The sequence below is a fragment of the Bubalus bubalis genome, chromosome 22 (genome assembly GCF_019923935.1).
Source record: "Bubalus bubalis isolate 160015118507 breed Murrah chromosome 22, NDDB_SH_1, whole genome shotgun sequence".
In the NCBI taxonomy this organism is placed as follows: domain Eukaryota; kingdom Metazoa; phylum Chordata; class Mammalia; order Artiodactyla; family Bovidae; genus Bubalus; species Bubalus bubalis.
In genome coordinates, this window is record NC_059178.1 from 12,274,999 (window position 1) to 12,288,395 (window position 13,397).

General features: G+C 37.0%; 1 protein-coding gene and 1 non-coding gene across 22 annotated transcripts in view; one reads left to right on the forward strand and one right to left on the reverse strand.

The window, feature by feature from the left end:
• The window catches only part of MBD1 (methyl-CpG binding domain protein 1), a 62,153-nt gene that overhangs the window by 20,675 nt on the left and 28,081 nt on the right, over positions 1-13,397 (forward strand). For 17 of the 21 annotated variants that reach the window (XM_025273532.3, XM_025273534.3, XM_025273541.3 and 14 more), the window contains 2 exons: positions 1,534-1,763; positions 2,251-2,424. In XM_025273532.3, the coding sequence (XP_025129317.2) occupies positions 1,534-1,763; positions 2,251-2,424 (404 nt within the window). Of the gene's footprint in view, positions 1-1,533; positions 1,764-2,250; positions 2,425-8,804; positions 9,308-13,397 lie in introns of those variants that run through there. The other 4 variants (XM_044934764.2, XR_006547791.2, XR_006547790.2 and 1 more) reach the window with 2 other exon arrangements.
• Positions 9,435-9,506, reverse strand: TRNAC-ACA. Its single transcript has one exon. It is a non-coding gene; the product is annotated as a tRNA-Cys (tRNA).

Here is a 13,397-nt window from a genome sequence, read left to right on the forward strand (position 1 = left end):
GCCTGATTCTTGCCCTGATGACTTAAGACAGTTGACTCCTGATGACCTTGGTGCTTGGTTCCTGTTCTCAGCCCATCTGTCTACTAGGAGCCTGAGTGTGTCCTGCTCAGGGTGCAGCCTTGACCCAACTCTGCTTTGTTATCACTGAATCTGCGTTCATAGGATGCCATACATATTAGAGAACAGTAGTTTGTTAACTAAATCTAGGCTCTAAATAATTTCAATATGAATTAGCTACTTCCCATGATGTAACCTTCAACATCACCTTCTGTCTCCAACCTACCTCAGCTTTGCATTATCTTGTTCAACTATTCTAGGCACCCATGTGTATACCCCAAACCTTGAATCTTTTCATGAGGCTATCTTCAAATGTTGATTTCATTTCCTTAGGAGACTCCTTTACCAAGTTTCAGTGCCAGTATTCTGGTAATCCAGACAATGATGCTCTAAGTGTAAATGATGAGATTGACTCTGTGCCGTGAGTTAAAATCTTTGTTACGGTGCATCAGCACACCAGTCTGACTGCTCACCTAAGGGTGATTTGCTAAACCTGGCTGAAAATACAAAGCTCAAAACCATGGATTTCATGGTGGCCCCAGGAGGGGCAAGAGTCACATCGAGCCCACCCATGAACAGTTTCATTCATTCATTCATTCATTCATCTATCTTTCCTCTTCATTCGTATTGAGAACTTGATGCTGGTAGCCATGCTTCATGTTAGCAATGCAGAAATAGAAAAGATATAGTCCATATGATTTTAGCAAATGTGTCAATATTTATTCACAATGGTGTATGCATTTCCAACTTTTTTGATGAAAGTTTGTATAAAATGAATATATTCACAGAAATTCAAGTTAATCCCAGAATGTCAGGAGTACAGCTCTTGCATTAAACTTCTGGGGACAGTAGAAATAGGAGTCAAATTCTACCATTAGTTTTTGTTTTTTTTCTTTTCCTTCTTTCCCTTCCTCCCTTTCTGTCTTCCTTACTTCCTTCTTAGTAAAGGATATTTCACTGTCACAACTTGTTATGTATATCCTATACACTTAGTGAGTAGTTTACTTTAATTGAAAGAATTTTGATGGTGGTAACTATGTTGTCAAAGCCCTGAAAAACAAGGTGGGATAGTAGGTGGCAAGATTAAGGTCAGGAATTAGAAGACCTTTAATTTTTGTTCTACCCAGTTCTGCCCTCACTACTCAGAGCACTTTGGGCAAATAAATTAAGTCTCTGATTTGATTAGATAATCTCTGGAGTCCCATTCAAATTTTTAACTTTATAATTCCATGAACTTTTATTCAAATGGCATTTGAGAAATATTTGAGACTGATTTGATGACATCTTAGGTACAGGTTTCAAATAATTCAAACAAGTGACATTTTAGACACTTAAGTTGTTTACAGTTATAGCAGGATATATTAGTTTTATATACCAAATTTTGTTTAATATGGGTATTGTGGATTAACTGAAAATATGCAGTTGATTTTGGGTCTATCATAAGTGATACTTGATTTTTTGTTGTTGTTGTTCCAGAGAGCCAAGCCTCCCAAAGGCCAAGGAGCTGAGCATCATCTGCAAAGAATCCAACACAGCCATCAGAAACATCATGCTATTTTGGCTTCCATTAAGTCAATCGAGCGGGATCGCTTGAAAACTGAGTGGGACCAGCACAATGACCGCAAGTTTGTGGACAGTCTTGTGAAAGCAAGAGTTAAGGATGCCATGCAAGGGTTTATCATCAACACTGAAGAAAGACGAAATAAGTAAGGCTTAAAAACTGGCTAATCCAGACTCTGAGACATTCTGAAACCAGAGCCTAAGATTGACCAATCAAATATCAAGTGAATTTTTATAATAAGGATCATGGCTGAACTAGTCTTATTCCTACCAAACCAATAGCTTATTTTCACTTGTGATAACCTATTGATAGAAATCAAAAGAACATATTGTATCATATTTTGTTATTATAATTAAAATCTTGCTCATTTTGCTTTTTTTGTTGAAATATAGATCACATATCTCATCTGTATGTGATCAAATAAAACGTGGCATAGATTAGTCTCTTTATTGCTTTAGGTGACAACTCATTTTATGGAATACTGTAATGATCTTTCCTTCTTACAAAATTTACAGCTGAATGTATACTTCTGAAATTGAATTTAACAAAATAAAAATCAATTAGTGAAATGGTGCATGTAGCATGACAGTTTTAATTCCTTTGCTTGTTGTCATTTTGTTTTGTGAACCTAGGTTACGTGAACTTTTAGCATCCGAGGAAAATGAGTATTTTACTGAAATGCAATTGAAAGAAGAAACAATTGAGGAGAAAAAAGATAGAATGAAAGATAAAATAAGATTATTAAGAGAGAAGAAAGAAAAAGAGAGACAGGATTTTGTGGCTGAAAAGCTAGACCAGCAATTCAGGTAATGATGTCAGAAAACATACACATTGAATCTGAAGTTTGTATATTAAAAATTATTTAGGAAGACTGATTTACAGAAAGTATAGCCCTAACAGGGCACAGCAGTTGTACATTTAAGTCTTGTTAATTATACATACATCTTTGCACTAAGAAGTTCTGTCTGTTTGCTTTGTGGTGATAATGCATAAGATTTATTCTCAGCGTATTTCAAGTATACAATACAGAATTATTACCTGTAGTCCCCATACTCTACATTCAGTTCAGTTCAATTCAGTCGCTCAGTGGTGTCTGACTCTTTGCGACCCCATGAACTGCAGCATACCAGGCCTCCCTGCCATCATCAACACTGAGAGCTTGCTCAAACTCATGTCCATTGAGTTGGCAATGCCATCCAACCATCTCATCCTCTGTCATCCCCTTCTCCTCCCACCCTCAATCTTTTCCAGCATTAGGATCTTTTTCCAAGGAGTCAGTTCTTTGCATCAGGTGGCCGAAGTATTGGAGTTTCAGCTTCAGCATCAGTCTTTCCAATGAATATTCAGGACTGATTTCCTTTAGGATGGACTGGTTGGATCTCCTTGCAGTCCAAGGGACTCTCAAGAGTCTTCTCCAACACCACAGTTCAAAAGCATCAATTCTTCGGTGCTCAGCTTTCTTTATAGTCCAACTCTCACATCCATACATGACTACTGGAAAAACCATAGCCCTGACTAGATGGACCTTTGTTGGCAAAGTAATGTCTTTGCTTTTTGATATGCTGTCTAGACTGGTCATAACTTTCCTTCCAAGGAGCAAGCGTCTTTTAATTTCATGGCTACAATCACTATCTGCAGTGATTTTGGAGCCCCCCAAAATAAAGTCTGTCACTGTTTCTACTGTTTCCCCATCTATTTGCCATGAAGTGATGGCAAATGCCAGATGCCATGATCTTCGTTTTCTGAATGTTGAGCTTTAAAGCCAAGTTTTTCACTCTCCTCTTTCACTTTCATCAAGAGGCTCTTTAATTCCTCTTCACTTTCTGCCATAAGGGTGGTGTCATCTGCATATCTGAAGTTATTGATATTTCTCCCAGCAGTCTTGATTCCAGCCTGTGCTTCATCCAGCCCAGCGTTTCTCATGATGTACTCTGCATATAAGTTAAATAAGCATACTCTACACTAGATCCCTAAAACTTATTCATTCATCTTATTACTGAAAATTTATATCCTTTGAACAAATCTTCCCTTTTCTTCTATCCCCTAGCCCCTGAGAACTGACATTCTACTCTCTGTTTCTATATGTCAAACCTTTTTTCCCCTTAGATTCCATGTTTAGTGAGATCATATAGTATTTGTCTTTCTCTGTCCAGCCTATTTCATTTAGTATTATATCCTAGAGGTTCATCCATGTTGTCTCAAAGAGCAGAATTTTCTTTTTTATGCTGAGCAATATTCCATTCCTGGAGTAGGAAATGGCAACCCACTCCAGTATTCTTGCCTGGAAAATCCGTGGGCAGCGGAGCCTGGTGGGCTACAGTCCATGGGGCCACAAAGAGTCGGACATGACTGAGTGCACAATATTCCATTCCACAATTTCTTTATCTGTTCATACCTCAGTAAACAGTTTGTTTCCATATGGTAGTTCTAGTTTCAATTTTTGAGGGATCTCCATATTGTTTTTCATAATGGTTCTACCAATTTGTATTCCCACCACAGTGTACAAAGGTGTTCTTTTTTCTACATCCTTGCCAACATTTGTCATCTCTTTTCTTTTTTTGTAATAGCCATCCTAACAGGTGTGAGGTGATAATCTCATTGTGGCTTTGATTGGCATTTTTATGGTGATTTGTGATGTTGAGTACCTTTTCACATACTTTTTGGCCATTTGTATGTCTTCTTGGAAAAATGCCTACTCAGGGCTTTTGTTCATTTGTGTAGTCAGATTATTAGTTTTTTGCTATTGAGTTATATGAGTTTCTTAAGTATATTAGATATTAACCTTTTAACAGATACATGATTTGAAAATATTCTTTCCTATTCTGTAGGTTGCCTTTTTACTTTGTTGTTTCCATTGCTGTGAAGAAACTTTTTATTAATAATTGGATATAGTCCCACTTGTTTATTTTTTATTTTGTTGCCTTTGCTTTTAGCGTCTTATCCAAAAAATCATTGTTAAGACCAATATCAAGGAGCTTTCCCCTTATGTTTTCTTCTACATATTTTATAGTTTCAGGTCTTAATGTTTAAGTTTTTAATCCATTTTGAGTTAATTTTTGTAAATGGTGATCCAGTTTCATTCTTTTGCCTATGGTCATCCAGTTTTACCAAGGTTGTTTATTGAAGAGACTGTCCTTTCCCCGTTGTGTGTTCTTGGCCTCTTTATAAAGGATTGGTTGACCATATATATGATACATGGAATTCTTTCTGGGCCCCCTGTTCTGTTCCACTGCTCTGAAAGTGAAAGTCATTTATTCGTGTCCCACTCTTTGCGACCCCATGGACTATACAGTCCATGGAATTCTCTAGGCCAGAATACTGGAGTGGGTAGCCTTTCCCTTCTCCAGGGAATCTTCCCAACCCAGGGATTGAACCCAGGTCTCCCACATTGCAGGTGGATTCTTTACCAGCTGAGCCACAAGGGAAGCCCAAGAATACTGGAGTGGGTAGCATATACATTCTCCAGCAGATCTTCCCAACTCCGGAATCAAGCCGGGGTCTCCTTCTTTGCAGGCGGATTCTTTACCAACTGAGTGTTGCTCTATTCATCTGGTTTTATGCCACTGTCATTACTGTTTTGATTTTTATAGCTTTGTAATAGAGTTTGAAATCAAATGTGTGATGCTTCCAGCTTTGTTCTTCTTTATCAAGATTGCTTTGGCTATTTGAGATCTTTTGTAATTCAATTGAAATTTTAGGATTTTTTTCTCTTTCTGTGAAAATGCCATTGGAATTTTGATAGGGATTGCACTGAATGTGTCACTTTGGGTAGTAAGGACATTTTATTAATAACAATATTAATATTCTAATCCAAGGACAAAGGATATCTTTCCATCTATTTGAATCTTCAGTTTCTTTCATCAGTATCTTATAATTTTCAGTATACAGATCTTTAACTTCCTTGCTTAAATTTATTCCTATTTTTATTGTTTTTGAACCTATTGGAAATAGGATTATTTTCTTAATTTCTCTTTCAGGTGGTTCATTTTTAGTGTATAAAAATGCAACTGATTTCTGTTCATTAATTTCAATTCCTATAGCTTTAATGAATTCACTGATTAGTTCTAACACTTTTTGATGGAATCTTTAGGGTTTTCTATATATATAAAGTAAGATCATGTCATCTGTAAACAGACAGTTTTACTTCCACTTTTTCATTTTAGACATATTTATTTCTTTTTCTTGCCTAACTGCTCTGGCTAGGATTTCCAGTACTATGTTGAATAAAAGTGGCAAGAGTGGGCACCATTGTCTTATGCCTGATTTTAAGAAAAGGCCTTCAATTTTTCACTTTTGAACATGATGTTAGCTGTGTGCTAGTTATGTATAGTCTTTATTGTGTTGAGCTACATTCCTTCTACACTTAATTTTTTGAGAGTTTTTTGTATCATGAATTTGTCAAATTTCTTTTGTAGCTATTAAGATGATCATATAATGTTTATCCTTCATCCTGTTAATGTGATGTGGCACATTTACTGATTTGCATATACTGAACTATTCTTGCATCCCAAGGATAAACTGTGCTTGATTATGGTATGTGATTCTTCTAATATGCTAGTATTATATTGAGGATTTTCACATTTGTGTTCATTAGGGATATTGATGTGTTCTCTCTTCTTCATTTTTTGGGGAGGATTTGAGAAGGGTTGGTATTAATTCTTCTTTAAATGTTTGGTGGAACTCACCGGTGAAACCATCTGGTCCTGGGCTTCTTTTTGGGGAGTTTTGATTACTGATTCAGTCTCCTTACTCATTATTGGTCTTTTCAGATTTTCTCTTTTGTCATGATTCAGTCTTGGTAGGTTATATGTATCTAGGAATTAACCCATTTTTTTAGATTATCTAATTTGTTTGCATATAATTGTTCATAATAGTCTCTCATGATCCCTTGTATTTTTGCAGTATCAGTTGTAAAGTTTCCTCTTTTATTTCTAATTTTATTTATTTGAATCATTTTTTCTTAGCTAGTCCAGCTAAAGATTGTCAATTTTACCTCTTCAAAAAAACAGCTATTAGTTTCATTGATATGTTTTATCATTTTTTTAGTCTCTGTTTCATTTACTTCCGTTCTGATCTTTGTTATTTCCTTTCTTCTGATTACTTTGGGCTTAGTTTATTCCTTATAGTGCCTTGAGGTAAAGTCGGATTTTTGAGATCATTCTTTTCTCTTAATATAGGTGTTTATTGTTATAAACTTCCTTCTTAAGGGGGCTTTTGCTGCATCTCATAATTTTGGATATGTTGTATTTCCATTTTCATTTAAGGTTTTTTTTAATTTCCCCTTTGATTTCTTCTTTGACCCATTGGTTGTTCAGGAGTGTGTTTTTTAAATTTCCACACATCTGTTAATTTTTCCAGCTTTCTTTCTATTATTGATTGCTAGTTGTATGCCATTGTGGTAAAAAAAAAAAGATACATTATTTCAGTCTTTTTAAATTTAAGACTTTTGTGTGATGTGGCATGTGATCTGTCCTGGAGAATGCTCCATGTATATGTGAGAAGATTATGTATTCTGCTATTAGATGGAATGTTCTGTGTATGTGTGTTAGATTCATTTGATCTAAAGTATACTTCAATCTATTGTTTCCTTATTGATTTTCTGTCTGGATGACCTATGCACTGCTAAAATGGAATATTGAAGTCTCCTACTATTACTGCACTGCTGTCTATTTTTCCCTTGATATCTGTTAATCTTTGTTTAACGTATTTAAGTGCTCTGATATTGAATGCATATACTGCTAACTCCTAGAACAACACAGACTCTGAAGGTCCACTTAAATGTGTTTTCTTCCCAATAAATGTAGTACTATATGATCTGGGATTAGTTGAATCTGCAAATGTGGAACCATGGATATGGAAGGTTGACTATAGAACTTGAGCATCTGTGGATTTTGTTATCTGTGGCAGATCCTCAAGTGAATCTGCTACAGGTATGAAGGGATGACTTTATAATTGTTATATCCTCTTGATGAATTGACTCTGTCTCTTGTTACATCTTTTGTCTTTTGTTACATCTTGTAATATCTTTTGAATTAAGATCTATTTTGTCTAAGTATAGGTACTTCTGCTCTCTTTTGGTTTCTACTTTCATGGAGTATCTTTTTCCAACCCTTGACTTTAAAGATATGTAGCCTTAAACCTGGAGAAGGCAATGGCACCCTACTCTAGTACTCTTGCCTGGCAAACCCCATGGACGGAGGAGCCTGGTGGGCTGCAGTCCATGGGGTTGCGAAGAGTCGGACATGACTGAGTGACTTCCCTTTCACTTTTCACTTTTCACTTTCCTGCATTGAAGAAGGAAATGGCAACCCACTCCAGTGTTCTTGCCTGGAGAATCCCAGGGATGGGAGAGCCTGATGGGATGCCGTCTATGGGGTCGCACAGAGTCGGACACGACTGAAGTGACTTAGCAGCAGCAGCAGCAGCCTTAAACCTGAAGCAGGTCTGTTATAAGCAGCATGTTGTTGGATCTTGTTTTTTTTATCCATTTGGCCCCTCTGTCTTTGAATTCTCAGATTTTTTCCTCCTCTTCTTTGTTCATGTCTGATGCTGATGCTATCTTTTGAATTCTTATTTCATGCATTGTATTTTTCAGCTCCAGAATTTGTTTGGTTCTTTTTGATGATTTCTATCTCTATTGAACTTCTCATTTTGTTCCTATGTTGTTTTCCTGATTTTGTTGAGTCATCTGTCAGTATTCTAACTCACTGATCTTCCTAAAAACAGTTGTTTTGAATTTTTTAGCAGGTAACTTGTACATCTCTATTTCTTTGGGATTGATTACTAGAAAAGCATTGTATTCCTTTGTTGGTGTATATTTTCCTTCATTTTTGTATTCTTTGAAGTCTTGTATGGCTATGTTTGCCTGTGAAGTAGTATTTACCCCTTCCAGCTTTTACTAACTGACATCAGGAAAGAAATACCTTCACCAATCAGCCTAGCTAGGGATTCTAAGTCTTTCTCATACCCTTTCTGTGGATGCATCTTATCTACACTTGTTGTCTGTAACCCATGTAAAGCATAGCCTCACCTCCTGTCTTTGTTAGGATCTAGATACTTCCTACTGGCTACTGGAGGAGAAAATGCTGTAAGGGGCAAAGGGGAAACTAGGAAGTGAATTTCAATGGACCATTAGTATATTTCCCACTTTATAGTAAATGTTTTTTTTTTTTTCTTTTTTACACAGTAAGAAAAATGAAGTTTCCTAAGTGGTTTGGACTCTTAAAATGCTTATTAATTTGGTAAAAATTATAAAGATTTTATAAAGAAATCTTATACAACTGAGTATACAGCTTCATGTTGTATACCTTGCTAGTTAAATGAATTAATTAGAATTTTAGAAGAAATAGTTATATCCTGCAACAGTCACCCATGTTATCCATGGGGCATACATTCCAAGATCCCCAGTAAATGTCTGAAACTGAATTCGGTATACACTGTGTTTTTTTCCTATACATCCTATACATTTCCTATACATCCTTGACAAAGTTTAATTTATAGGTTAGTTACATTTCAGAGATTAGTAACAATTGCGGATAATAAAGTGGAGTGGTTATAACAATATACTGTAATAAAGCTTGTGAATGTGGTCTCCCTCTCTCTCTCTCTGTGTCTCAAAATATCTTATTGTACTATACTCACCCTTCTTCTTGTGATGATGTGAGATTAATAAAATGTCTAAAAGTGAAAGTGAAGTTGTTCAGTCGTGTGTGACTCTTTGCGACCCCATGGACTGTAGCCTACCAGGCTCCTTCGTCCATGGGATTTTCCAGGCAAGAGTACTGGAGTGGGTTGTCATTTCCTTCTCCAGGAGATCTTCCCTACCCAGGGATTGAACCCAGGTCTCCTGCATTGTAGGCAGACGCTTTACCATCTGAGCCACCAGGGAAGCCCAATAAAATATCTATATGGTTAGTAAGATGAATGATGTATTGTGACATGCATGCGTGTGTGTGCACTAAGTTGCTCCAGTTTTCCAACTCTGTGACCCTGTGGCCCATAGCATGCCAGGCTCCTCTATCCATAGGATTCTCAAGGCAAGAATACTGGAGTGAGTTGCCATACCCTTCTCCAGGGGATCCTCCTGACCCAGGGATCAAACTCCGGTCCCTTAACCCTCTTAAGCAGGTTCTTTACCACTAGTGCCACCTGGGAGGCCCTGTATTGTGATGTAGCATTAAGCTATTGACCTGACTACAGATCACCTACTTTGGGTGATTCTGGATCATTGGTCTGTGACGATGCTGATGACTGAATGTCAGGAGCAGAGGATGTCAGTTGTTGGAGATCCCAAGTGGAATGAAGCTGGGTGGTGCAAAATTTCATCACACTTTAGAACAATGTGCAATTGAAAATTTTTAAATTTTTATTTCTGGAGTTTTCCATTTAATATTTTCAGAATACAGCTGACCATGCTGCTGCTGCTAAGTTGATTCAGTCGTGTCCGACTCTATGCGACCCCATAGACGGCAGCCCATCAGGCTCCCTCATCCCTGGGATTCTCCAGGCAAGAACACTGGAGTGGGTTGCCATTTCCTTCTCCAATGCAGGAAAGTGAAAAGTGAAAGGGAAGTCGCTCAGTCATGTCCAACTCTTCGCAGCCCCATGGACTGCAGCCTACCAGGCTCCTCCGTCCATGGGATTTTCCAGGCAAGAGTACTGGAGTGGGGTGCCATTGCCTTCTCCAACAGCTGACCACGGGTAATAGAAATTGTAGAAAGTGAAATGGTGGATAAGGGAGACTACCATAATTTACTTGAAAGCAAACCATTTTCAGTGTTTTTTAATGCAGTACTTCTAACAGAACTGCAATATAAATACAGTTTAAATTCATCATAAGAGTGAAAGGCCAGGATTAAATTTTGATCAAGGGATACTAAATTATGCCCCATTACTGCAAATATAATTGAAGCTTTAATGTATGTATAAAGCAAGATGAAATTATTCCTCTTCCTCTGCTTTCCCTTCCTCTTCCTTTTGGTATCCCATTGTATAAATATGCCACAGTTTATTCATTCTCCAGGTTACAGGCATTTCATGTATCTCCAGTTTTGGGTCCTTATGAATAAAGCTGCTGTGGACATTCTTGTACATGTCTTCCAGCAGATAAGTACATTAATATCTTTTAGTATATTTAGTGGCAAACCTAGAATATTTGATAACTAGAATGGGTCATTTTTATTGTTCCAGGTCTTCTAAACAGCAAAATTACTTTCAGTAACAATAATGAAAGGAAATGAATAATAACAACAAGATAACCAGTGACTTTTAAAACTTTTTACTTGTAAATAATTATGTATTCATAGAAATTGCAAAGATAGTACAGAAATATATTCTTACCCCAGTTTTCCTTCAGTGGTTATAACACAATATCATACAAGGAAATTGACATTGGCATAATGTATATGTATAATTCTGTGCCATTTTATCATGTATGTAGATCCATCTAATACCCCACACAATCAAGATACAGAACTATTCCATCACCACATGGGTCTTCCTGTGCTTCCCTTTATAGTCACAGCTACCACTCTCACCATCATCTTCATAGTTTCCTGATATTGTATATATGAACTTGTACAGTATGTGACCTGTCAAAATTGACCTTTTCAGTCAATAAATTGTCTTTGAAGTTCATCTAAATTGCTGCATGTATTAATAGTTTGTCATTTTTATTGCTGAGAAGTATTCCATTGTGTGGATGTATTTAAATTTCTGTAAACCATTCACTTATTGACATACATTTTGATTGTTTCTAGTTCTTATCTATTATGAATGAATCTAATATCAACATTTGTGTTCATATATTTGTGTGAACATAAGTTTTCCTTTCTCTCAGATAATTGCCATATGCTGGTCTTCTATGTATGCTTAATTTTGTAAGAAACTAATAAATTATTTTCCAACATGGCTGTATGATTTAATAATTCTACCAGTAATGTATAAAAGATCAAGTTTTTTTCATATCTTTGCCAGCTTTTGATACTGTCATTATTAAGGACAGAGGTGTGCAGTGATATTTCACTGTGGCCTTAATTGGCATTTCCTTAATGGGTTGTGATGTTGAACAACTTTTCATATGCTTATTTGCCATGTGTGTATTCAATTTGGTGAAATGTATCTTCATGTCTTTTGCCCATTTTCTAATTGGATCAGCTGTTGAGTAGTAAGAATTCTTTGTATATTCCAGATATGAGCCCTTTGTAGAATATATAGTTTTGAAATATTTTGTCCTGGTCTGTAGCTTGTTGTTTTTTTTTTTTTAATCCTCTTAGTGGGGTCTTTCACAGAGAAAAAATTTTTAATTTTGATGAAATCCAATTTATCGATTTTTCTTTTACAGATCATGATTTCGAGTACATTGTGAAAAAAAAATTTTTATCCCCTCCTCCTGTATTGCCCCTTCCCACTTGCCTCTCTCCAGTGGTAACTACTAGTTTGATTTCTCTATCCATGAGTCTGCTTCTTTTTTGTTATATTCACTAGCTTGTTGTATTTTCTAGATTCCACATATAAGTGATAACATACAGTATTTCTCTTTCTCTGACTTATTTTACTTAGCATAATGCCCTCCAAGTCCATCCATTTTGCTGCAGATGGCAAAATTTTATTCTTTTTTATGGCTGAGTAGTGTGTTGTCTGTATGTACCACATCTTCTTTATCCATTCATCTGTTAATGGACACTTGCGTTGCTTTCATATCTTGACAATTATAAATAATGCTGCTATCATTGTGGTGCATGTGTCTTTCTGAATTAGTGTTTTTAGCTTTTAGGTTTTTTTTGTTGTTGTTTGTTTTTTTCTGATATGTACACAGGTGTGTAATTGCTGGGTCATATGGTAGTGCCAACAAAGGTTCGTCTAGTCAAGGCTATGGTTTTTCCTGTGGTCATGTATGGATGTGAGAGTTGGACTGTGAAGAAGGCTGAGCGCCGAAGAATTGATGCTTTTGAACTGTGGTGTTGGAGAAGACTCTTGAGAGTCCCTTGGACTGCAAGGAGATCCAACCAGTCCATTCTGAAGGAGATCAGCCCTGGGATTTCTTTGGAAGGACTGATGCGAAAGCTGAAACTCCAGTACTTTGGCCACCTCATGCAAAGAGTTGATTCATTGGAAAAGACCCTGATGCTGGGAGGGATTGGGGGCAGGAGGAGAAGGGGACGACAGAGGATGAGATGGCTGGATGGCATCACTGACTCAATGGACGTGAGTCTGAGTGAACTCCAGGAGTTGGTGATGGATAGGGAGGCCTGGCGTGCTGCGATTCATGGGGTCGCAAAGAGTTGGACACGACTGAGCGACTGATCTGATCTGATCTGATGGTGGTTTTATTTTAGTTTTTTGAGAAGCGTTCATACTGTCTTCCACCATGGCTGCATAACATCCTTGCCAACTTTGTTATTTGTGTTCTTTTTCACGATAGCCATTCGGACAAGCAAGTGCAACTAGAATCTCATTGTGGTTTTTTTCCTTTTTCTCTTGGTCACACTGGGCCCCTGACCAGGGATTGAAACCAGGCTCTTGGCAGTGAAAACGTGGTGTCCTAACCACTGGACTTCCAGGGAGTTCTCTCACTGTGGTTTTGATTTGCATTTCCCCGATGATACGCTAATCATCTTTTCATGTGCCTGTTGGCTATTTGCATGTCCTCTTTGAAAAAATGTCTTCAGTTCCTCTGTCCATTTTAAATTGTTTTTTTTTTTTAATTGAGTTGTATAGGTTGTTTTTATATGTTGGATATTAGCCCCTTATCAGTCATGTCATTTGCAAATGTTTTCTG